The sequence below is a fragment of the Castor canadensis genome, chromosome X (assembly GCF_047511655.1).
Source record: "Castor canadensis chromosome X, mCasCan1.hap1v2, whole genome shotgun sequence".
In the NCBI taxonomy this organism is placed as follows: domain Eukaryota; kingdom Metazoa; phylum Chordata; class Mammalia; order Rodentia; family Castoridae; genus Castor; species Castor canadensis.
The window spans coordinates 125,319,035-125,346,747 of record NC_133405.1 but is presented as its reverse complement, the minus strand read 5'-3'; the positions used below and the strand labels follow the sequence as shown (position 1 = coordinate 125,346,747).

The following is a 27,713-nucleotide window of genomic DNA, read 5'->3' as shown; positions in this document are numbered from 1 at the left end:
GCTCAAAAGACCAAAAATCGTATGTTCTCCCTCATATGTGGACATTAGATCAAGGGCAAACAAAACAAGGGGATTGGACTATGAGCACATGATAAAAGCGAGAGCACACAAGGGAGGGGTAAGGATGGGTAAGACACCTAAAAAACTAGCTAGCATTTGTTGCCCTTAATGCAGAGAAACTAAAGCAGATACCTTAAAGCAACTGAGGCCAATAGGAAAAGGGGACCAGGAACTAGAGAAAAGGTTAGATCAAAAAGAATTAACCTAGAAGGTAACACCCACGCACAGGAAATTAATGTGAGTCAATGCCCTGTATAGCTATCCTTATCTCAACCAGCAAAACCCCTTGTTCCTTCCTATTATTGCTTGTACTCTCTCTACAACAAAATTAGAGATAAGGGCAAAATAGTTTCTGCTGGGTATTGAGGGGGGGAGCGGGAGGGGGTGGAGTGGGTGGTAAGGGAGGGGGTGGGGGCAGGGGGGAGAAATGAACCAAGCCTTGTATGCACATATGAATAATAAAAGAAAAATGAAAAAAAAAAACAAGGCACAAGATGATTACTGGGCTTGACCATAGAACTGTTTCTAAGACACCTGGTTCTAAAAAGTTGAATAATTTCATCCTTCCAGAGGGACAAACATAGGGCTTAGCACACAACCGAAAATCTCTAAGGTTATCTCACCTGAACAGGAATATAAGATGGCCCTAGTGGAAGGGGAAATATTTTAAGAAACACATCTGGTGATGCCATATTCTAATCTCACTTATGTTTGACAAAATAAGGATGGTGATATAGTTTTGATATGGTTTGTCTCCCAAAGGTTCATGTGCTAGAAGACTGCCCCCCAATATAAATGTATTAAGACATAGTGGGATGGTTAAGAGGTGAGACCTAGTGGGAAGTGATTAGGTCATGGGGACACCACTTCCATGAATGGATTAATGTCTTTCTCGAGAAACTGAGTTAGTTCTAAGACTGGATTAGGTCTCTTGGGACTAGATTATTTACCACAAGAAGAAGTTGTTATAATAAGAGTCAGCCTCAGCTGCACACTGGTGGCTCACGCCTATAATCCTAGCTACTCAGGAGGGAGAGATCAGGAGGATCGTGGCTCAAAGCCAGCCTGGGTGAATAGTTCAAGAGGACCCTATCTCAAAAAAACCCTTCACACATACACATACACACATACAACCTTCACAAAAAAGGCTGGCGGAGAGGCTCAAGGTTTAGGCCCTGAGTTCATACCCCAGAACTGCACAAAAACAAATAGTCAGCCTTCCTGCTCATTCTCACATATATGCTCTTCCGCACATGCCCACTTCCTTTCTGCTTTTCTACCATGAGAGGACGCAGCACGAGTTCCTTACCAGAAGCCCATCAGGTGCTGGCAACATGCTTTTGAATTCCCCTGCCTCCAAAACTGAGCCAGAACAAACCTCTTTTCTTTAGGAAGTACCCAGTCTCATGTATTTTGTTGTTGTAATAAAAAGTAGAGGAGATTCCAAGATGGCAGCTAGAGGGAGGAAGCAGAAAGCATGCCTCCTAAAGTAAAATCTTGGAGAGACACTGGAAATACACCTTACAGGAAAAACCACCGAGAAGAGGCAAAACTTTGACTCCTCCAAACCCCCAGCCCATGCATAGCATCTCCACTTCATGTTAAATGGAGAAACCAGGAGGACTCCTGCACTCTCAGATGCCAGACCCAGACCACTTGACCACAAGGTGAGCTAAGCGGCACGTAGTACTCCCAAAGACAACCCTGGGCCAGATCAGCATAGCCTCCTGGACAGACCGGCCCCCACTCAGGGAAAAAGAAAAAATCTGAATAATAAGCAATAACAACAAAATAGACACGTAGCAAAGAGGGCGGGGTGCAATGAGTACCGGAGGTGGGGAGGGGAACTCTCTCACGGAAATGTAAATAAACAAGCCAGCTGGAGAAGGCAGGAGCAGCGGCACACACCCAGCAACTAGGAGCGGGAAAGCTTGTAAAAGCAGTGGTGGGAGGAAAATGCCACAGGAGAGGAGAGAAGGCCCACTTCCCATGTGAACTGTAAATAAACACGCTGGCCTGAGAAAGCTGGTGCAGTGTCAATTCCCCCAGTGTGCTTGGAAAGGAGAAAGCATGCAGCAGGGGCAGTCGTGCCCAGGAGAACTCTAAGTAAACAAAGCCTGCAGGACTAAGTGAGTGCTAAGCTCACCACTGAGATCTGCATAAATAAATCCTCCAGCAACAGCAAGCTGACATCAGCAGGCAGGCAAGCCACAGCCGCATATAGCCATTCACAGAACTGTCTCCAGACTCTTTTTTAACTCTCCCTACCTTTGATGAGACAACAACCAAACTACACCTGCATGCTGAAAACTTACTGAAACTGTATTGCATTTGAACTTGGGACACTTTGTGGTATTGCTTTGTTTTACTTGGTTTTCTTCCCCTTTGATGAGACAATGACAGAACCACTTCTGAGACACCATCTCCAGGATCGGAGGCTGAGGGACTAATACCAAAATTATTAAGACTGAAACTTTATTACATTTGAACTTGGAGATTTTTTTTTATTTTAATTTTAATTTTGCAATCCTCTGTCTCTCTAATGCCTGTTTAGCTTACTGTTGATTAGTAAACTACCTCTCCCTGTTTATATCTTTGAAAGTATTGTTTGTTTGTTTTGTTATTTTTACTTGTTTGTTTTTCCCTTTTTCGTTAACTTCTTTGCTTTCCCTCTCCTCTCACCCTTCCATTCTAAATATCACCATTGTTATTATTACAAGCTAGAAAATACTTAATTGCACACAGTACAGGGACAATAACAACACCAAGGGCAATGACGGGGAGACAGAAAAAACAGGGAAACGAGTTCCCCCACAGCAAAAAATTAGTACAGGAACCAGATGGAAATGAAGAAAACAGATACTCAGATCCAGACTCCAACAAAACGAAGCTAAACTATGCCAAAGAATCCAGTGAAGCTCACAAGAATAATCTAAAAGAAGAAATCCTACAGGTAATCAATGAGAATTTTACAAGGATGATACTGGATATGGTTAACCAAGATGTACAGGAGACACTCAAGAAATTCCAAGACAACAAAAATAGAGAATGTGAAAAAAGCACAAGAAGAAATAAAAGAAACCATAGAAGCACAGTATAAACACCAAAGTGAAACAGAGAACACAATTAATAAACAGATAAATGAACTCAGGATGAAAATAGACAACATTAAAGAGGAAGAAACTCAGGATATGGAAAACCTCAGAAAAAAAAACGAAACAGAACTGCAAAACAAAATGGAAGGCCAATCCAGCAGAACAGAACAAACAGAAGAAAGAATCTCAGAACTCGAAGATGAAATGGTAATTAAAGGAAAAACCGAAAAACTATTAAACAACTCAAGACCTGTGAAAAGAAAATGCAAAAACTCACTGACTGCATCAAAAGAACAAACCTGAAAACCATGGGCATCAAAGAAGGAGAAGAGGTGCAAGCGAAGGAAATGCTTAATATATTCACAAAATAATTACAGAAAATTTCCCAAATCTAGAGAAATCTATTCCCATACAGATGCAAGAGGCATCCAGAACACCAAACAGACAAGACCAAAACAGAACTAACCCATGGTATATTATCATTAAAACAACAAATACAGGGACCCAAGAAAGAATACTGAAGGCTGTAAAAGAGAAAAAACAAGTAAAGTAGAAAGGTAAACCCATCAAAATCACAGCAGAATTCTCAACAGAAACATTAAAAGCAAGAAGAGCTTGGGGTGAGATCTTCTGGGCACTGAATGAAAATAACTTCAACCCCAGGATACTCTACCCAAAACTATCATTCAAAATAGATGGAGCAATAAAGGTCTCCCATGATACGCAGAAACTAAAACAATATGTGACCACAAAGCCACCGCTACAGAAGATTCTTCAAGGGATTCTGCACACAGAAAGTGAAACCCAACATAACCATGAAAGGGCAGGCAGCACCAAACTACAGGAAAAGAAAAAGCAAGAAAGTAGAGAGTAACCTCAACTTAGGTACACACAATCAAACCTTCAAACAACTAGGACAACTAAATGACAGGAATCACTACATATCTATCAGTACTAACACTTAATGTTAACGGACTTAATTCACCCATCAAAAGGCACCGCTTGACGAAATGGATTAAAAAGAAAGATCCAACAATTTGTTGCTTACAGGAGACCCATCTCACTGACAGAAATAGGCATAGGCTTAGGATGAAAGGCTGGAAGAAGATTTACCAAGCCAATGGCCCCCGAAAACAGGCAGGAGTAGCAATACTTGTCTCTGACAAAGTAGACTTCAAACCTACATTGATCAAATGAGATAAAGAAGGACATTCCATACTAATGAAAGGGGAAATAGACCAAAAGGGAATAACAATTATCAACCTATATGAACCAGATGTCAACACACCCAATTTCATCAAACATACCCTGAAGGACCTAAAAGCATATATTAACTCCAACACAGTGGTCGTGGGAGACTTTAACACCCCATTATCATCAATAGATAGGTCATCCAAACAAAAAATCAATAAAGAAATCATAGATCTAAAATATATCATAGATCAAATGGACCTAGTTGATGTCTACAGAACATTTCATCCAACTTTTACACAATATACATTCTTCTCAGCAGCCCATGGAACCTTCTCCAAAATAGATCATATCCTAGGGCACAAAGCAAGCTTCAGCAAATAAAAGAAAATAGAAATTATACCGTGCATTCTATCTGATCACAATGCAATAAAACTAGAACTCAACAACAAAAGTAAAGACAAAAAAACATGCAAACAGCTGGAAACTGAATAACTCATTGCTTAATGAACAATGGGTCATTGATGAAATAAAAGAGGAAATTAAAAAGTTCCTGGAAGTCAATGAAAATGAAAACACAATCTACCAGAACCTATGGGACACAGCAAAGGCAGTCCTGAGAGGAAAGTTTATAGCCATGAGTGCATATATTAAAAAGACTGAAGATCCCAAATCATGACCTAATGATACATCTCAAACTCCCAGAAAAACAAGAACAAGCAAATTCCAAAACAAATAGAAGGAGAGAAATAATAAAAATAGGAGCTGAAATCAATGAAATAGAAACAAAAAAACCATACAAAGAATTAATGAAACAAAAAGTTGATTCTTTGAAAAAATAAACAAGATCGACAGACCCCTGGCAAACCTGACTAAAATGAGGAGAGAAAAAACCCAAATTAGTAGAATCAGGAATGCAAAAGGGGAGATAACAACAAACACCATGGAAGTCCAGGAAATCATCAGAGACTACTTTGAGAACCTATATTCAAATAAATTTGAAAATCTAAAAGAAATGGACAGATTTCTAGATACATATGATCATCCAAAACTGAACCAAGAGGAAATTAATCACCTGAATAGACCTATAACACAAAATGAAATTGAAGCAGCAATCAAGTCTCCCCAAAAAGAAAAGTCCAGGACCTGATGGATTCTCTGCTGAATTCTATCAGACCTTTAAAGAAGAACTGATACCAACCCTCCTTAAACTGTTCCACGAAATAGAAAGGGAAGGAAAACTGCCTAACACATTTTATGAAGCCAGTATTACACTTAACCCAAAACCAGGCAAAGACACCTCCAAAAAGGAGAACTATAGGCCAATCTCCTTAATGAACATTGATGCAAAAATCCTCAACAAAATAATGGCAAACTGAATTCAACAACACATCAAAAAGACCACTCACCACAAACAAGTAGGCTTTATCCCAGGAATGCAGGGGTGGTGCAACATACAAAAATCAATCAACGTAATAAACCACATTAACAGAAGCAAATAAAAAAACACTTGATCATCTCAATAGATGCAGAAAAAGCCTTTGATAAGATCCAACACTATTTCATGATAAAAGCTCTAAGAAAACTAGGAATAGAAGGAAAGTACCTCAACATTATAAAAGCTATATATGACAAACCTACAGCCAGCATTATACTTAACAGAGAAAAACTGAAACCATTCCCTCCAAAATCAGGAACTAGACAAGGATACCCACTACCTCCACTCCTATTCAACATAGTACTGGAATTCCTAGCCAGAGCAGTAAGGCAAGAAGAAGGAATAAAAGGACTCTACTCAGAAGCTCCTAGACATTATCAATAGCTACAGCGAGGTAGCAGGATATAAAATCAACATAGAAAAATCATTAGCATTTCTATACACTAACAATGAGCAAACGGAAAAAGAATGTATGAAAACAATTCCATTTACAATAGCCTCAAAAAAAATCAAATACCTAGGTATAACCTAACAAAAGATGTGAAAGACCTCTACAAGGAAAACTATACACTTCTGAAGAAAGAGATTGAGGAAGACTATAGAAAGTGGAGAGATCTCCCATGCTCATGGATTGGTAGAATCAACATAGTAAAAATGTCGATACTCCCTAAAGTAATCTACATGTTTAATGCAATTCCCATCAAAATTCCAATGACATTCATTAAAGAGATTGAAAAATCTACTGTGAAATTTATATGGAAACACAAGAGGCCACGAATAGCCAAGGCAATACTCAGTCAAAAGAACAATGCTGGAGGTATCACGATACCTGACTTCAAACTATATTACAAAGCAATGGCAATAAAACAGCATGGTACTGGCACAAAAACAGACATGAAGACCAGTGGAACAGAATAGAGGACCCAGATAGGAAGCCACACAACTATAACCAACTTGTCTTTGACAAAGGAGCTAAAAATATATGATGGAGAAATAGCAGCCTCTGCAACAAAAACTGCTGGGAAAACTGGTTAGCAGTCTGCAAAAAACTGAAACTAGATCCATGTATATCATCCTATACCAATATTAACTCAAAATGGATCAAGGATCTTAATATCAGACCATAAACTCTAAAGTTGGTAGAGGAAAGAGTAGGAAATACTCTAAATTAATAGGTATAAGCAAGAACTTTCTCAATGGAACCCCAGCAGTACAACAACTAAGAGATAGCATAGATAAATGGGACCTCATAAAACTAAAAAGCTTCTGCTCAACAAAAGAAATGGTCTCTAAACTGAAGAGACCACCCACAGAGTGGGAAAAATATTTGCCAGCTACACATCAGACAAAGGACGGATAACCAGAATATATAGGGAACTTAAATATCTAAATTCTCCCAAAATTATTGAACCAATAAAGAAATGGGCAAGTGAACTAAACAGAACTTTCTCAAAAGAAGAAATTCAAATGGCCAAAAAACACATGAAAAAATGCTCACCATCTCTTGCAATAAAGGAAATGCAAATTAAAACCACACTAAGATTCCACCTCACCCCTGTTAGAATAGCCATCATTAGCAACACCACTAACAACAGGTGTTGGCGAGGAGGGGGATAAGGAACCCTCTTACACTGTTGGTGGTAATGTAAACTAGTACAACCACTCTGGAAAAAAATTTGGAGGCTACTTAAAAAGCTAAACATTGATCTACCATATGATCCAACAATAGCACTCTTGGGGATATACCCAAAAGAATGTGACACAGGTTACTCCAGAGGCACCTGCACACCCATGTTTATTGCAAAACTTAGCCAAGTTATGGAAACAGCCAAGATGCCGCACTACTGACGAATGGATTAAGAAAATGTGGTATTTATACACAATGGAATTTTATGTAGCCATGAAGAAGAACAAAATGTTATCATTTGCTGGTAAATGGATAGAATTGGAGAACATCATTCTGAGTGAGGTTAGTCTGGCCCAAAAAACCAAAAATCTTATGTTCTCCCTCATTTGTGGACATTAGATCAAGGGCAAACACAACAAGGGGATTGGACTTCGATCACATGATAAAGCGAGAGCACACAGGGAGGTATGAGGATAGGTAAGACACCTAAAAAACTAGATAGCATTTGTTGCCCTCAATGCAGAGAAACTAAAGCAGGTACTTTAAAGCGACTGAGGCCAATAGGAGAAGTGGACTAGGAACTAGAGAAAAGGTTAGTTCAAGAATAATTAACTTAGAAGGTAACACACATGCACAGGAAATCAATGCGAATCAACTCCCTGTATAGCTATCTTTATCTTAACTAGCAAAAACGCTTGTTCCTTCCTATTATTGCTTATACTCTCTCTTCAACAAAATTAGAGATAAGGGCAAAATAGTTTCTGCTGGGTAGCAAGGGGGCGGGGGGGGGGGAGGGGGCTGGCGGGTAAGGGAGGGGGTGGGGGAAGCAGGGAGAAATGACCCAAACATTATATGCACATATGAATAAAATAAAAATTTTAAAAATAATAAAAAGTAGACTAAGATGGAATAGTAGGCATTTTCTCACTAACTCTTTTTCGATAAACACCAGGGTTGGATTTGCCTTCAGCATATGGCAATGGAGAAGCTCGTTCCTTTTTTAAAAATTGTGATAAAATATATGTAACACAACATATGCCATCATAGCCGGAAGCCAGTGGCTTATACCTATAATCCTAGCTGCTGAGAAGGCAGAAATCAGGAGGATAATGTTTCGAGGCCAACCTGGGCAAATAGTTTACAAGACTTTAAATAAAATCATATTGTTGTGCAACCATTACCATCATTCATTTTCATGAGAGCAATTCTCCATTTGCTTTCCCCCCAAGCCCTTGGCAACTACTCACTGATGTACTTCAGCTAAGTGAAAGCATACAGTATTTGTTCTTTTGGCTTATTTCACTTAGCACAATGTTTTCAGTGTTCCTCATTGCTTTTTAAATTCTGATGAACAAAGTTAGCCAAGACCTGGTAGGGTTAGAGGGTGTGTGTTGTGTGTGTGTGTGTGTGTGTGTGTGTGTGTGTTTTGAGCTTCTTAGATCTAAACGAATCTTTCTCTCCTTTCCTAGTGAGCAGATGTAAAAGGTGAAAACAATCCAAGCAGGGAAACTCCACTTTGTTAAAATGTGGGAGCATGTCTTAGAACTGTTCATTTGTCAACCTAGGCTTGGCTCCTGGTGAGTGTTGGGTAGCAAAGACATGCACAACAGCTGAGCTTGAGATTCTGAGTTTACCCAGGTTTCCAGCCATCTGTACAGAGTTCTTCTAGGAAGGGTATGAAGTAATCTGTATAGGGGGCTGGCAGAGTGGCTCAAGCATTAGAGTGCATGGTTCGCAAGTATAAATAAAGCCCTGACTGAGTTCAATCTCCAGAACCATAAAAAAAAAGTAACCTGTACACAATTACAAATTGTCAGTTTCAATCCTGAAGCAGGTTGAAACATATGGAATTGCTAATATCCAAATGTTTTTAATCTATAAAAAAGGCAGCCGGGCGTCAGTGGCTCATGCCTGTAATCCTAGCTACTCAGCAGGCAGAGATGAGGCGGATGGTGGTTTGAAACCAGCCTGGGCAAATAGTTCACGAGACCTTATTTTGAAAAACCCTTCACAAAAATAGGGCTGGTGGAGTGGCTCAAGGTGAAGGTCCTGAGTTAAGCCCCAGGACTGAAAAAAAAAAAAAAAAAAAAAAGCAATAAATGGCAACTCGACCTAGTATTTCTCAGCAGAGGCTTAAAGAGTTACTTCATCAGATCCTAATAATAAGGGGGAAATCTGATCAGATCAGTATTAAACTTAATCTTTAGCTGGAAAACAACCCTCAAGTGGTATGTGGGTTGGACAAAATGCAAGCCAGTTTTCCAGTGAAGTTCTCATGTTAAAAGGGTAGCTTATGGTACCCAGGAGAGCACCTTCTTTTCTCCATCATTGCTAGGAGGAAGACCACACAGTGGTGGGGAACTTGATATAATGGATACTTGAGCATGATCTGAATTTCCATACTTTTTTTTTGTGGGACGGAGGCTTGAACTCAGGGCTTCAAGCTTGCAAACAGACACTTTACCACTTGAGCCATGCCTCCAGCCCTGATGTGAATTTCTAATATCCAGCTGTTTTAGTAGCAAACATTTTATTGATGTAAAATTAGTCTAGATTAAACTTCCATGGCAGGCCATCCATCCCTTCCCTCCTAAGAGTCTGTTTCCAGATAACTCTTAATCCTAGGAAGGATTTCTTTATATTGGCCAAACTGAATTCCCTGTGTCATCACCCTATTAGACCTAGAGTCACCCATAACCCAAGAAACTTCATCTATGTGGATGATGCTTGTACTCTTTGGAAATTTTACTCCTGTGTCCTTGAGCTCAGCTGGTTCAGGCCCCAGATGGGTTTTCCCACAATTCATAAAGGCTGAAATTGTTCAGAGAGCCTAGCAACCAGGTGGTTCTTTCTAGATGCACTATATAACTCCTGTTTTCTATTTTTTTCCCAAGACTTTTTTTTGGTGCAGTGCTGGAGATGGAATCCAGTGCCTTATACATAAGCATTCTACCACCGAGCTACATCCCCAGCCTCTAGACTCTTTTATCAAAGAAAAGTATACACAGAATTCCTCTGTCTCATGATTTGCATCTGAATGTGTATAGGCTTTTCAACCTGGCATTACCAACATTTGGGGCTGGACTGCTCTGTTTCATGGGGTGCCATTTTGTGTACGGCAGGATATTGAGCACCATCCTTGGCCTCCCCTAACTAAAGGCCAGTAGCAGACTGCCTCCTCTATGAATTGTGACAACTAAAAATGTTCCCAAACATTGGCAAATGTTGATTCTGGGACAAGATTTCCCTCAGCTGAGAAGTCCTAAAGGATACTGACTCTCTTTCTCTCTCCCTCCCAATCAATCTCTTTTTCTCTCTCTCCACACACACACAAGATATGAGTGGAGATGCTCTGGTCAGAGCAGTAGTAGTCTATCCTCAGTGATCCAAGGTACATCTATGGGCTCCTGAGAGCCTTGACTCAAGAGATAATGGATGAGTGCCTCTATGATTCAGCACACAAATATTTATATGTTCTAACAGAACTGTCAGACCAGAGTCCCTCTTTCAATAATCTGGATCCAGATCTCAGACATTCAGTAACACTGTCCATGTTTACTAAGTTCTGTCCACACGCCAAGTCACAGTAACTGCTGAGTATTTTTGTGTATGTATGTGTGTGTATTACTTGTCACAAAACAGTACCACACAGGTACTATTATGATCACTTTACAGATGAGGAAACCCAGCTTAGAAACGATAAAGGGCTTTAATGGTTAATTGAGCAATGAAGCTGGGGTTTGAGCCTACATTTACCTGACTGCTCCTTACAACTCTGCTCTACTCCTTGTGTTGCAATGGTGGCTAAGCCTGAGTTTGAGGTTACCAAAACTGCATTATATTCTTTTTTAAATTGGCATAGATAAGCATTCAATGGCTAGTAGATATTGGTAGCATTTCAAGATATGGTAAAATGAAAATTCAAATGATTCCCACAGATAAAAATAACCCAGGGGCTGGAGGTGTGGCTCAAGTGGTACAGTGCCTGACTAGCAAGCATGAGACCATGAGTTCAAACCCCAGTACCACAAAAAAAAAGAACACAAACCAAGAGGATGAACTGTAAACAGGGAAAACATCCCATTACATGTTCACTCTCTCATGCTGACAGTACTCCACTGTTTTCCAGGGGGCTGCAAAAACCTGTGTTTGAATTTAAAGAATATATACAAATATATGGCAAAACATCTTTTCTTGGCCACACCTTCCTTTCATTCTGTCACCTAGGCTGTAAGAACACTTAAGCAGGCAGATCTTATGATGTCTCTCCCCTATCCCCACAAGCCTCTCCCCACCCTCTCAAGCTGACAGTGACCTGTTGAGGAATACAGTGCTCACAGCTACTCATCACCAAAAGGGAGTCTGAGAAAGACTCCATTTAATGCTTTTCCTAAGATCAAAACATATTATCTGCTCCCTGGAACATTATGTGGGCCCTATATGCACCCTTGGCCCAACAACAGTAAGGGCAAGGGATGGATTTGGGATTTGGTGGGAGAAGCCATATGAAAGACTGCTAACTTTTGGTAGATGGTGTGAACAGAAACATTCCCTCCTCCTATAAGCACTCCTAACTCATTAAGGAGTCATTTCTAGCACTGGAGGGACTGACAAAAGCATCTGTTCTTCCTTGTCCTCCTTCCCTTTTTCCCCAAGAAGTAAGGTAATGAGTTTTCTCACTGGTGAGACAGAGCAAAGATGTCAAACATGAATAGCCCTGCTTGTTCTGGTTCTCTTGCTGGGACCTACCTATAGGGAGCCCATATTCTGGACTTTTCTAAGTAGGGCTGAAAGAGGTAGGCTCTACCCCAGGGGATAGGAGGGTCAGTGCACTGGTACATCCACCTGTGGATGGGTACATGGCTGAGGAGCTTTTCTGCAGACACTACTCCCACCATGAGGGTTCCTACAGCTAGAATGGAGAGAATGGGTTAAGAGGCCTGAATTGGCTGCAGCCTTAGCAGCCACAAAGCCATCATCTGATTTGCAACACAACCCCTGTGTCTGTTTTAAATGGCTAAAAGAAGGCAAAGGAGCATGATGAAGTTGCACCTTTAGTGAGTGTGGCAGGAGACTGATGGTTCTGTCAGATCCATTTAATGGATGGAACTAGGGGACAGGATTACAATTCTAAGGAAAAAAGGCCTGACTGGCCTGGTGAAGGAGGTTCTTACAGGCTCAAGTCTGCACAGCTGTGCACAGTCTTGCTTCAACTTGCTTCAACAGAATGGTCACGGGGAGGTTCACATCACACTAAGACTGTGAAGTCTTATTCTAAGTAAAACTGGGCCAACCACTCATTAGCACACATTTAAAAATAACTTCTACCTGAGCAGTAAGGGTGGGGTATTTGGGATAAAATTCAGTAAGTCTTTATATTCGTCTACCCCAGCCTGACCAATAAACAGAGTAAGTTAGAAAACACATATGCACACAAGCCCACACCCACATACAAACATGACTTTCAAATTAGGCAAGCCTAGGCCAGTCAGATTTTTTTCTAACAGTAAGCAACCAAAACACAGAATACAATCTTTGAAGTTTCCAATTTTATCTAGAGTTTCCAGCTCATCCTGCCTTGCCACTTGCTTATATGAACTTAGCACCCTACCAGGTGCCCTATAAAAGTAGAGCATGTTTTCTTTTATGGGTTTTGCAAACAGGGTCTTGCTGCTTCACCCAGGCTGGTCTCAAACTCAGGATCCTCCTGCCTCAGCTGACTAAGTGCTGGGATTTAGGCATGTACCACCACACCCAGCTTAGAGCTTTATTTTGAAGTACCTACTCATCTATTTAATCAAGGTCTATCTGATCACCATAATAACCCAGTGAGGTAGGTAGGAAATTGCTGTTAACCACAGTTTTGATAAGAAAACCAAAGATCTGAGAGCTTAAGTAACTTTTTCCAAAGAGATACAAGAGAGTATGAGGGCTGGCATCCAAGCAATTTGTTCATTTCTTTTGTTTTTTTAGCTCTTCCCCTTTTTCTTAGGCTCAATAAAAATATGTAACATAGGATTCACAAAGTTTGCTTGGGGTGAGAGGAGGCCTTCCTGGACCACAGGGCAGAATTATATAGCCTTTTAAGGTTCCATGACTGCCAGAAAATATGAACAAATACTCTGTAAGTAGAGTGGCAAGAATAATTCTCCAGAGAGAGTTGTCACACTTCTGAATGTGAGTTGACTGCAAAGTGGAACCCCAATGGACTATTTTTCTCCACATCCTAGAATCTAGTTCTATTTTCTCCAAAGCCATTTCACTGCAAGCACAGTGAGCAGAGCCTGCCCACTGGCTGGGAGGGAAGGGTTTGTGGCCTCATCAGCACAGCACAGCCAACATTCTCATGTTTATTACTTCTCAGAGAGAAAAAGAACAGTTTTATACCAGAAAATCCTGTAGACACTACCTTAATCCAGTGACCAAAGTTGGCACCACAAGTAGTGAAACAAACTGACATTGTGGCATGAGGCACTGAGAAGGACTCAATGTCCCTACCATAGGATTTCTGTCCTAAAGGCACAACCTGAATCTAACCACAAGGAATCTACATTAAAGGCCAGCCTTCAAAATGACTGGCCTGTATGCTTTAAATGTCAAGATCATGAAAAAGAAAGGTAGAAGAACTGTTCCACATTAAAGAAGACCAAAGAGATGAGACAGTCAAATGCATTGTGGGACTCTTTATAAGTTGGATCCTGGATTGGGGGGAAAACACTATAAGGATCTTCTTGAAACAACTGGCAAAAACTGCATATAGCCTATAAATTAAGTAACATCCTATCGAAGTTAAATTTTCTGATTTTCAAAATTATACTGCAGGCCTATAAAAGAGTATCTTTGTTTTTAGGGGTAAGGGGCATGATGCCTGCAACTTAACTCTCAATGATTCTGGGAGAAATATGTGTGTGATGGTGGTAGTATGGTGGTGTGTGTGTCTATAGAATGAATGTAAGATTGTGAATGAGACTGATGGGGAGATGGGAATCATGAAGCAAATGTGCATGAAAGGTAAGCAGGAACTCTTTGCTCTAGTATTGAAATTCTATAAGGCTGAAAGAGTCAAAATTAAGAGTCTTAAAAATTGGTATAAATTCAAGTGAGCCTTTGGTAACACTAAAAAATGTAAGACTATAGAGTGGGTGAATCATAAGTATGCCTACAAGGACTGCATATCACTTAATGTTTTTAATTATCCTTTTAAAGAAAATTTTCAATTAAGAATGTAAAAGCTTTAATAAGCCTTTAAGAACAATGGTGGTGGCAAAATACCAGTTAAATTGCCGGCACAGGGAGCCCTGATCCACTGTAGTTGTTTATCCATGGGAGGGATAAGCACACCACACATCTGCCAGAGAAGCCTATAGGAATGATGCCTGGTAAGGAGCAGTTAAATGTCCTAAGTCACCAAAGGAACCAGGCTGGCTTCATGGGCCTGTGATTTGAAGTAAAGTAGAAGACACTTATTTTGAGACATTCGGACCACCTTATCCTAATTTTTCCCATCATATGGAATATCTATTTATTTCCAGTGTATGATAAAGTGAAAAACCGGATCCCTGCTTGGAGCTATCTCTGGAAGGGATTATTTCTGGCATGATGTGTTTTCCAAAGATGGCCACAATTATATCTCCCATCCACATAATATTATGAATTTGTTTCTCCCATCCATTGAATCTGGATTGGTGTCAGAATGCTTTGGCCAACAGCAAAAGCAGAGAAGTAACGCTGGGCCAATTCGGGGCATAATCCTTAACTGGCCTGACAGCTTCCACATTCTGTACCTTGGGAGATGCTCACCCTCGGAGCCACCCATTCTTCAAACCTAGCCACCATGTTGTAAGACGCCTAAGCCATATGGAGAAGCTACATGTAGGCACTCTGGTTGACAGTCCCAACTGAACCCCCAGCCAACAGTCAACATCAACTTCTAGTCAGCTGAATGCCCATTTTGGGCCTCTAGTTGCAGAGCCCTAGGTAAGTACAGCCTGAGGTGACACTGAACCACAAATGCACAGAAGATCCTAGGTGAGAACCATCTAGTGAGAGTAAGTCAACCCACAGTACAACTGCAGAAAAGACACAGACGGAGACTCTCTCAGTAAGGTCAAGACACAGAACTAAGAATTAATAAATTATTGGTCTAGGCCACTAATTTTTTGGGGGGGTTATTATAGCAATAATAGGAAACTGACACATTACCCATCATAATGACCAAAGCAACTTAGAGTATATTTCTAAGAATGTAAAAATAATAGAGAATATTTCACACTAAAAAACTGGAAGTACATGCAACATCAATACTCAAGAGACAGAGATAGGCTTAGCCACACTGGATATTTTCTTTCTAGGTTACAGAAAGAAAGCTATGCTCCATCTATATTTTTCAAAGTGTTGCTGGAGCTAGTTTTCTAAACCCACACAAGCACTCTACAATACATGTGATGAAAACAATCTTGACCACTTAAAAAAGCAATGCTATTAATATGCACAGCCACCCAACTGTGGCTTACTTTATCTGAGATTAGGGAGAACAACAATGCACTGCCAGCACTCAGGAGGTCACAGGAAAATGGATCATTAATCACATGACTTGTCTAAGTTTCTGGATGGGAGTTCAAAGGGGCTAACTAAGCCTCCTTTCAAAACATCATTTTTAGTGTGCTTTAAGAATCACATTACTTGCTCTGCATGGAGAGTGTCAAAAATAAATGGGTTCCTTGTATAGATATCTTAAACAAACAAAATGCCTTTTTTAAAAAACAGAGAACAGGAAGGTAAAACAGGTCCTGTCTGGGGGTTGGTACCTGTGGTTGTGGGGGATATAAGGAAAGGTAGGAGGGTAGATGCATGAAAAAGGAAAAATGAGACGTGTTGAAACTATTCTAGGAATGGGGGAGATGGGACAAAGGAGAATGGTGGAGGGGGTGAATTCAACTATGATAATTGTAAGAACTTTTGTAAATGTCACAATGTACCCCCAATATAACAATAATACGATAATAAAAAAAAATTAAAATCACACCATACATGTTATACACATGTATGAAGATATAGTGAAACCCATTATTTTGTACAATTACATGTGCTAATAATCTATTAACGTTAAATCTAACTCTGAAATAAATAGTAGATTGTTTATAATTGCAATTCATTTTTTAAATAAATCCCTGAGCATTCTCTTAAAAATAATTAAATGGGATTTATTTGCTGTATGACACCATTTTAAATATCAAGTATCTTTTTGTCTTTCTTCAATATTGAGTATGCAAAAAGAACATTTATAAAATGTGTACTTATAAAATGTATAAGGTATAAAAGCGATATAACAAATGCCTACACACCCACCACCTACTCCAAAAGAAAGACATTATTATGCCAGCATCTCCTCTGTGGCCCTCCTTGACCCAATCCTCTCCCTATACCTCTCAAGAGGCAATTGTCACCATGAATTTTTTTAAAAAACAAATTTTACCACATTTATATTCTTTCTTGTGGTACTGAGATTTGAACTCAGGGCATTGCTCTTCCAAGGCAGGTGCTCTACCACTTGAGCCACATCTCCAGTCCATTTCGCTCTGGTTTTTTTTTTTTTTTTTTGAGATAGGGTCTCATTTTTTGCCTAGACCATGTTCCTCCTATTTTATGCTTCCTGCCATTCCTGGGATGACAGGTGTGCACCACCACACCCAGTTTTTTTTCCATTGAGATCCAGTCTCACAAACTTTGTTTTTCTTGGGCTGTCTGGAATCCTGGCCCCCCCAATATCAGGCTTCCATATAGCCAGGGATAAAAGGTGCCCAGCTCAGATTTATATTCTCATTTATTTATTCATTCATTCATTGGTGGTACTGGGGTTTGAACTCGAGTCCTCATGCTTGCTAGGCAGGCACTCTACCACTTGAACCACTCCACTACCTGACATTTGTATTCTTAAAAACACATTGTTTAGCTTTGCACATCTGAAAACTCAAAATAAATGGAATCGTACTGCTGACATTCTTCTACAATTTGTTTTATCTACTCAACAGTATGCTTTTGAGATCCAGCTCTATGCTTGTGGGCAGCTGCAACCCATTCTTTTCCACTACTGTATAGTTCGACTGGATTTTCATGAGTTCCCATGATTCTCAGGATAGTCCATACCCACTATAGTTTTGTCACTAATTTTCACCCAGCAGGAAACCATCTTTCTGAAAACTTTAAAATCAAGAAAGAAACAAGCTGGGCATGGTGGCATAAGTCTGTAATCTCAGCACTTGGGAGGTAGAGGGAGGAGGATCATGACTTTGAGGCCAATCTGAGCTCCATAGTGAGGCCCTGTCTCAACAAAACAAAAACACAAGAAACATTTGCTTCTCCTTACACCTATAAACTTATTCATACAAGTCTGAAAATCTGAAATGCTCCAAAATCTAAAGCTTTTTGAGCATCATGTCAATGCTCAAAAAGTTTCAGATTTTCAGATCTTTGGATCAGAGATACTCACTCGGTAGTCTATTCAAACATCCCCAAATCCAAACAACTCCAATGTGAAACACTTCTGGTCCCAAGCAACTCGAATGGACTGACACACACATACTGAGCACCTGCTGTGCAACAAGAAGTCAAGACAGTCCTCACCCTCAAGGCAGTCTAATAGGAGACCAGGAGACTGCTAGGTAAATATAAAATGCTGACATAATGCAGTGAAGCCCAGATCATGGCCTACTCATTTCCTGCAGGGCTCTGCATAAATGTCACCTCCCCAGAAAAGTCTTTCCTGACCACCTCATCTAGCTACTCCCCTCCACTACCCACTGTCATCTGACTCAGTTTATTTTTCTTCACAGCATTTATTACTACCGGATATTATATTGTCATGTAAGTTCGATGAAGACAGGACCTTTTGCCACATTCATCACTGAATCTTCAGCCCTTAAAACAGTGCTAGGTATAGAGCAGGCACTCTGTAGGTATTTGTGGGAGGAATGAATAATAGAGGTATGCATGTGATTCTATGTGAGCACAGAGAATTCAGTTTGAGTGGTTCTGGAGAGGGTGACAACTAAACTGAGTCCTGAGTTGGGTGGCCATTTTAAAGCCTGTACCATACTCCACTGAGGACATGGCTCCTTTCCACCTCTCTTGAGGTTTCCTAAAATAGACACTCTTCTCACTCACTTTGGGATTCTCTGAGGCATTTAGTACAGGAACTTGTACTTATTTATCTTGTAAATACTTAAAGTACCTACTATGTGCCTATTACTGCTTTAGACAGAGTAGAAAAAAATTTTTCTCTAAATTGAACTGCATAAAATCTAGGGTTTTACTCAAGTCTTTGGACAGAGAAAGTGTTTATAAAACTCAGATATTTTTGTTTTTATTTATTTTGCAGTACTGGGGTTTGAACTCAGGACCTCATACTTGCTAGGCAGGCCTCTACCACCTGAGACACTCAGCCAGCCCAGATGATGTGTTTTTTAATTATTTTATTTTTATTTTTTGGTGGTTCTAGAGTTTGAACTCAGGGCCTCATGATTGCTATGTAGGACCCACACTTGAGCCACACTCCCAGCCCTTCATGCTTTTTACTTATTTTTCAGGTAGGGTCTTATGATTTTTGCTTGAGATGTAGCCTTGGACAGTTACCCTCCTACTTACCCTTGCCATGTAACTGGGATTACAGTATGTACCACCATGACTGGCTTGTTTGTTGAGATAGGGTCTCACTAGCTTTTTGCCAGGGCTGGCTTCAAACCATAATCCTCTCAATCTCTGCCTCCCAAGTAGTTGGGATTATATACATGAGCCTCAAACACCAGGTTAATTAATTTTTTAAATATAAAATGGTTCTAGAAATACAATCCTCTTCAAGTTTTTCAACTTTAAAAAAATAGCACAGGAAGGTGCTATTATGACTTCCGGTGCGGTCATGGTGAATGCTGTTGGCCTGGCAAATGAAGCCCCAGAGATTCCAGACAACATGGGAGACTGCCTCCAGGACATCTACTACTTTGCCACTGATAACAATGATTTCCAGAGAAACTTCATCCTCAATTTGGAACTCTTTGCTATTGGAGTTTGGCTGACCAGGAACCTGAGTGACATTGATCAAATGCACTTCAGCCAGGGGTATAGCTAAGTAGACAAATGGAATTCCTGTACTATACCCACACCTTCCAAATACAGAGCCTACAATCTGTGACCACCACGAGATAATGCCCAGATGGCAGCTGAAGTTTCTCTTGCTCTATCTTCTTTCTCTGGTTAGCAGTCAGCTTTAGTGAAAGTGTTGCCTTTGTTCTATAAAGTTCTATATATAGTTTCCAAGTTTCTGCAGAGGGTAATCTTTGCTCATGTCTTAAGGAGTAATAATGGTGCTTTAAAAAAAATATTGGAAATGAAGACTACACACAAAGATAACAAAAAACATAATAAATTTAAAGAGGCTGCACCACCACAACCAAAGACAAGCAATACTAGCATGGAAAGGATGCAATGAACTAAAAAATAAATGAGTAAAAATTTAAAAATGCTACTGATTCAGTGATGCACTATGGAAGGATATTTGCTATGGGAAACAGCCCCATCAATAGAAGGTATCAAAACCACAGTGGTCTATCAAAACTATAGTGATCTCTGAAAAAAATAATAATAGTGAAAATTGTTAGAAATCAACACTTTAGAAATAAGAGGTGCTGGGTGCCAGTAGCCCAGGCCTAGAATCCTAGCTACTTGGGAGGCTGAGATCAAGGGGATCACAGTTCAAAGCCAGCTGGGGCAAATAGTCTGTGAGACCCCCATCTCCAAATTAGCCAGAGCAAAATGGACTGGCGGTGTGGCTCAGGTGGTAGAGCAGGAGCTTTGCAAGTGCAAAGCCCTGAGCTCAAAATCCAGCCCCTCCAAAAAATAAAGATGAGCTGATGTTACCTTGAGGTATTTTTAAACAAATTCCCAAGAGTATTCATTAAATTTGTATTTTATCCTATGTTCTCTAAACCAAACTGAAGCACTAAACTTCTATAATTCTCTGCATATAAAAAGCTCCCTGTGAGGGCTGGGGATGTGGCTCAGTGGTAGAGCACTTGTCTCTCATGCATGAAGCCACAGGTTCAATCTCCAGCACTGCCAAAACTTCCCTGTGAGCTGGAAGTGGTGACACACTCCTGCTATCCCAGTACTTGGGAGGCTGAAAGCAGAAGGACTGAGAGTTCAGGGTCAGTCTGCTCTACACAGCAAAAGCCTGTCTCAAAAAATACTTTTCTATTTTCCAAATTAAATCTTACTTCCTTCTCTTTTTAGTACTGCTATGGATGTTTCCACTGTACTGCTGGATTGAACTATTTATTGAGTCATTCTTGTCAGTTATTGTGAATTACTATTTTGATGACCTAAGACAATGGTCACAAGGAGTTACTGTCAATTTGTTTTTTAGTTATATTTTCATTGTTGAGTTTAACAAATTCTTAACAAAAACTTTTGTTTTGTTTAAAAACCAAAAGGGCTGGAGGCATGGCTCATGTGGCAGAGTGCCTGCCTAGCAAGTACAAGGCCCTGAGTTCAAACTCCAGTACTGCCCAACCCCCCAAAAAAAAGTCACAACATATTTTTATCATGTCTTGACCTTTTAGCTAAGATCAAATATAAACAAAGAAACAAACAAACCCAATGTATTTTTACTGGGTGTGGTGGCTCAAGCCTATAATCCTAGCTACTTGGGAATGGGAGATTGGAAGGATCATGGTTTGAGGCCAGTCATGGCAAAAAATTCCGAACATAGTGGCACATACCTGTCATCCTAGTCAAATAGGAAACATAAATAGGAAGACTGAGGTGCAAGCCAGCCCACAGCAAAATGGGCTGTGGGTGTGGAGCAAGTGGTAGAGCACCTGCTTGGCAAGTGCAAGGCCCTGAGTTCAAACCCCAGTACCATAAAAATAACTTATTTTTAATCACAGCTGACAAATTATTGTCTGTTTAAGACATAGACATTGAGATGGCAGAGGTGGGGGAGGATGAGGAGAACAGATGCTCAAGCACATTGAAATCTCTTCAATCCAGATGTAATCAAATGAGAAAGAGGAATGCCAGAAAAGCAGAATGAAATTCAAAGCCTAAAGGCAAAATGCTAAATGTATCATTTTGGCAAATAAGAGTCCTGTATTTACCAGGCAACAAACCTCTTACGGCCCATCATCTTTCCAGAAGATACACAGAGTTGAGAAAGATACCTTAAAGGTCAGTATTTCTCCCGCTCACCCCTTCTGCTTGGTCATGCCTAATGGGGGAAGCAAAAGCCCGGAAAATGGAAGGTGTCAAGCCCCACTAACTGTCAAGACTGGCAAAGGGAAGAGAAACACTTACTTGGATATCACAGGAGAAGACGACCTTTTAGAAATGCCTCCAGAAAATTCACATCTTCTCAGTGGGGACCCAAGGGCCCCAGTGGGAAGAGAAGCTGTTGCTCGCTGCCCCCTCTTCACCTTGTCCATCTGTAGCAGACACAGAGTAAGACTGGTATTACTTCGAAGTGATATACAGCTTTAAGAGGGATAAATATAAAGCTATAATGCTTCATGTGACAGGAATCTTTGCAGAGAGGCACCATGAGGTCATCACAGTTAGGTCATACAATAGAAACATTAACAGTTTTCAGCCTCAACATACAGATTCCCCTCCCCCTTGTTATCTTACCAACAGCTAACAACAGAAACATATTATGGTCCTAGATATACAGGAGCTGGAAAGAGTACAAAAACATACACTTACTATCAAACTTACAGGTAATTAAGAATATGGTTATGACATTTAAGACAGTGAGCTATAGACTCTAATGCCATACAAAGTGTAATGGGGACTGCAACCCATCCATTCTCCTGTATCTTTTTCTTTACCTCTCTGGGTAGAAAGCAGAGGAAATGGACACCAGTTCCTGGCCTACAGAAAGGGTTCCACAAGGATTAGTTTCCTCTTCTCCTTAGAGCATTCTTCTATAGCAATTCTTCACTTGGCCCCCACATTCACAAATATCAGCCTCCTTTCCACAATAATCCATCCTATAGCAAAATCTAAGAGTCAGAAACATTCGCTTCTTTCTTTTAAAGAATCTCAGGGCCACAGTGAATTTGATCAGAAAATATGGTATTATAAAATACCTAACAGGACTGGGATATCATGTAAGTTCTATGGTAGAATACTTGACCAGCATGTGTAAGGTCCTAGGTCTGATCCCTAGCAGCACTAAAATATTTAAAAAAAAAATACAAACTACACAAATAAATAAATTAAATTAAAAATATAATAGACTGGAGGTGTAGTTCAAGGGGTAGAGCGCCTGCTTTTTAAGCATGAAACCCTGAGTTCAAACCCCAGTCACACTAAAAAAAATAAGTAAAATAAAAATAAAATAGTGCAGTAATGTGGTACTTTTAGCATAAATCCACATTTGACACTCCCACCTTCAACAGGTGGAGCTTAAATCTCCTCCTCACGATTGTGGACTGATCTTAACTTGCTTTTAATGAAGAGCATATGGTAGAAGTGACAATTTGGCATTAAAAGGGCTCTCTTGTACTCTCTTTCTTGGATCACTTGCTCTGGGAGAAGCCAGCTGCCAAGTCATTTGGATATTCAAGAGGACCAGTCAAGATTTCAGATGATGCACTCCTAGCCAAAGTCTTGACTACACCCTCATGAAAGATCCTGTACTAGCAACACCCAGCTCTCAATTGAGTAACTGACAACTTCTGACCTGAAGAGCCCATGGGATAAGAAATATTTATTGTTTTAAGCTGTCAAGGTTTGGGGTACTTTGTTATGTAGTAAATGATAATGTAAGTAAATCATATTTAATTTCTAAATAAAACATACCAAATTGGAGGCAACTGCTTTACATTTATTTTACTGATGGTGTCAGTATGAAAGCAAAAGTATTTAAAGGCTACAGTTATGGGTGAACACTGACCTAGAATCTCAGTTCTAGTTACTATACAGGCAAGACTGACCCAGAACTAGATATCCTTAAAGAAGCGGAGAAGAAACTTGCAACACTCCTTCAGACTCTTATCCTTTGAAGAGCGGGCCATAACAGCAACATCTTTGGAAATAAGCCACAAGCACTAAGATTCAGGAAGGTGAAAAAAATTAAATAATTTTAAAAGGTTGGATAAAATTTTAAACAAAATCCATCTCTGGAGCAGCCCCTGGAAAGTGACGGGAACAGAGACCTCAGGTAAGGGCAGGAAGCAGTCATACTACCAGATAAACCATAGTGTGAAGGGGTGAGTGAGTGGGTTTAAACTTACCAGACAGGTCTCAGCTCCTGTCAGGGCTCCCTTCCCAGCATCTCCTACACCAGATGCAGATGTAGATGTAATCTTCTTCTTTTCAGTGGTTCGGGTAGGAGAAGACTTGTATGAAGATTTAAGAGGGCTAGCAGGAGCTACACGAGGGCAAACATGAAATACTAGAAAGTTACAGTACAATAGTCAGAAAAAGACAGGGAGTGCAGATGGAAAAAGAAGGGAGAGAAGAAGTTGAGAAGAACATTTTTACTATAATGTAACATAGGTAATCCACATTTTTGAAATACTATTCTTTTTCTATTGTACACAGAATGAATCCCATCTTAGAAAGGCTCCTAGACTCAAGTCAAGTTCATTTCAGAGGTTAATAGTCTGCACTTTGAAGCCAGACAGACTTTGCATTGCCATCTAATAGCTGGATCACCTTGGGTAAGTTACTTAACTTCTCTAAACCTCAATTTCCTTATGCAAAAAGAGTTAACACAGAAGAACTGACTGATGTCCTTGGAAAGGCCTGACGAAACATTGGTCCTTGGCTGGTATCTAGGAATCTGGATTTCAGTAAAGTTAGGTGAGTCCTAAACTGCTCATACAAATAATACATTCTGGGTTTCTGGAATTTGGGTGTGTGCTTGGGCAGTGGTGGAGTGGGGGAAGGGGAATACCCACACAACCAGTTCTTAATAAAAATCTTGAGCACCAGGTCTCTAGAGAGCTTCCTCAGTTGGAAACATTTCACATGTATTGTCATAACTGATTGCTGGGAAGATCAAGCACATCTTGTGTAACTCTACTAGGTGAGGACCCTAAATTTCTCCCCATGCACCTTTCCTTTGCTAATTTTGCTGTGTATCCTTCTACTGGAATAACTCATAACCATGAGTTATGAGTCCTCTTTTTAAAAAAATTTAACATTTTTATTAGTATATAATAGGTGTACAAGGGGTTTTGTTTTAACATCTCCATATATATGTACAATGTCTCTGAGTTTTCCTGGTGCATCACCAAACCTTGGAGTATTCTCAGAGAACCTAGACATAATTAGCATCAGAAATGGGAATTGGCCAGGTGTGGAGGCTCAGGTCTGTAATCCTAGCTATCTAGGAGGCTGAGATCAAGAGGATCATGGTTTGAGGCCAGCCTGGGTGAACAGTTTGCAAGATCCCATCTCCAAAATAACCAGAGCAAAATGGACTTAGAGGTGTGGCGCAAGCAGCAGAGCACCTGGAAAAAAAGGAAACGGGAATTGCTGGAATGACCCTGGTTCACTGAAATGTGGGAAAAGGCAAGATAAAGGAGTGAAGGATGATGAACTTGTGGCATCTGGCTGGCTAAGGAGTCATCCATGGTATGAAACAGCAGCCAAGCCGTGGCATATTGTGAGAATTTGAAGGTGATCATTCCAACTCCTAAGAGAGTTGACTTTTGCTCATGCTATCTAAAGTGAGGTAAAAAGTGAAACCCAGGTGATGCCTTTGATTTTAGTTTTCTCCTTCAAGTACAGGTGGAAAACAATTTTCCTGTTGTTTTGTTTTATTTTTGTCATCAGTGGGTAGGCTGGAACTTAACTTATGAGTACTGGAACCAGGACAAGTCCATATAACTAATGAATTTTTTTGCTATAGTTTTTGTCTAATGGATCCTCTAGAAAAAGGGAGCCATTAAAAGAGAGGCAGTTACAGATAGAGAAACACTGAGGAGTGTTAAACACTGATTAGGGACTGGTACAAATATAGACCATCCCTTCATGGGGCTCTAAGCTGTGAAAACATCCTGAATACTGCTGTACCATCTGGGTCACATACAAGTGTCCACAAGACAGAGTTTGTTTTCTGATGGGACCATCCAAAAATTAAACTGCTGCTTGGCTCTGTATGTTTGATGCACAGCCTAGGTACATTCCTAACCCATGACACTGCAAAAGCTGTAGGTTGGAAAAGGTTCACAATGTGATCCCTTCATCCATGACAAATCAAACTTCATTCCCTTTAGGAGAAGTGTCACTGATGTTTTCTTGTGTCTGATTTTCTAAAGTATCTGCAGTTTATAACAATGGACTGAGAGCCTGAGTCTACTTCCCTCACTTATCTCCTACTATACATACCTCAGTAAAATAATTTGTTAAATGTAGCTGTTTCAAGAAAGGGATCAGCCTTTTTTAGACTGCTCTCTGGGTAAATGACCAGGACAAAAAAGATGGGAGGGGATATAAATCTATCTTGAATTCTTTCTGAAAAATTAGGATTTTGTCCTGATTAATAACATAAACATGATGTATTTTTTTCTGATTAGGTTAAATAAAATGTCCTTTTTGTAAAAATGCTTCTGTCCTTTCTTTGAAATATTTGAGTGGATAATTAAGAAAACTTAAAAGTTTTGATTGCTGAATGGAACATGATGTAAAATAACAAAACCCAGCATCTAGGTGGCATAGTGGACATTTTCACAAAGACATTTGTGATCTTTATTTTCCACACTGCTCTTGGAAGCTCATCTCTTCCAGAAGGAAACTCCCCATACTGCCTTTGCAAGATGCTGTGAGCACCAACTGCTGAGTCTAAGTGGCATGTGACAATGCAATTCTGACAGAGCGGGGTGGCCCAGCACTTGCATGGTCCCTGCAAAACACCCCAGATGCCATCCACACTCACCAGGATGAACCAGTGATACTGACAGAACAGTTTAGGACTAACAGCTTCAGGCAGGCCCACTGGAACCACAGACTGAACTGAATTACTCCCACCCATCTGAGCACCATTGGGCAAAAGGCACCATGGTAGGAGGCCATATTGGGGGCCACCTGACCAATGCATGTCCTATTCTGAATACCCTACCAGCTGCAGCTCCTTGTCTCGAGGGGACCATATAAGCCTTTGGGTAATGTACTTCTTGTGACTATCACATCAATGACTAGGTCCTGGAAGTTGTTCAGGTCAGCCTTAACTACTGGGCAGAACTGTTCTGGGACCAGGAGAAGAAAATTCATAAGGAACTAATGAAAGAAGCCAGTTGGCTGCTTAGACAGACCTTCATGGTTAATGGGATGGGATATGCTTTCACTGCTAAGTCCAGGACTCAAAAAGGGCATAAATGAGATCAATACCACATGGTGGTCTCATTCTGCTGTGTGGTCCTACTGGGACAGTGGGGTGGACTATGCAAAAAAAGAATGAACACAGCAGACCTGACCATCTGGGAACTTAGACTTTGCCAAGGTTCCCACCTTTAACTGATAGGTGCTTCATTGTACCTAAACTGTTTGTAAAAACAGCATGGTATATGCTGAACACCTGCTTTCATCCTGGGAACGTGAAATGTTGGTGTGTGCTGGGCAAGGGGTGCATATGATCAATACCCAGTAAAAACCCTAAGCACAGAGTCTCTAACAAGCTTCCCTTTTATGGCAACTTTCCATAGGTGCCATCAGGGCTCACTTCTGGGGGAAATACATCCCGAGGAACTCCACTGGAGAGTAATCTAGAAGCTTGTGCCTGGTCTTTCCCTGGACTTTGTCCCATGTGGCTTTTCCTTTTGCTGATTTTATTGTGTATCCTTTTACCATAATAAATAGAGATGTACATGCCTACATAAAGAGTCCTCCTAACAAATCACTGATCTCAGGGTTAGTTAGAGGGACCCACGAAACAATCCTTATTCTCAAAGTGGGGAAACTTCTTACTTGTTAAGGTTTTTTTCTTTTTTGGTGGGATTGAGGTTTGAACTCAGAGCTTTGCATTTGCAAAGTGGGCACTCTACCATCTTGAACAACACCTCCAGTTCATTTTGTTCTGCTGGTTTTTTGGAGATGGAGTCTCCCAAACTATTTTCTCAGGATGGCCTCGAACCGTGATTCTCCCCATCTCAGCATTCCAACTAGCTAGGATTATAGGCATGAGCCACCGGTGCTGGACTAGGTTTTTTTTTTCTTGTTTGAGATAGAATTAATATACCATAAAATCCCCCTCTGAAAGTGTCCAACTTAGTGGTTTTTATTATATTTATAAGTTGGGGCAATC

The 27,713-nt window shown here is 40.3% G+C and overlaps 1 protein-coding gene across 10 annotated transcripts in view; it reads right to left on the bottom strand.

Annotated features, from left to right (window-relative positions):
• Map7d2 (MAP7 domain containing 2) overlaps positions 1–27,713 on the bottom strand; it is a 126,985-nt gene that overhangs the window by 24,668 nt on the left and 74,604 nt on the right. For 7 of the 10 annotated variants that reach the window (XM_074064463.1, XM_074064465.1, XM_074064470.1 and 4 more), the window contains 2 exons: positions 23,698–23,858; positions 21,758–21,885 (listed from right to left, as the gene is read on the bottom strand). In XM_074064463.1, coding sequence (XP_073920564.1) covers positions 21,758–21,885; positions 23,698–23,858 — 289 coding nt within the window. The remainder of the gene's footprint in view (positions 1–21,757; positions 21,886–23,697; positions 23,859–27,713) is intronic. The other 3 variants (XM_074064468.1, XM_074064467.1, XM_074064471.1) reach the window with 1 other exon arrangement.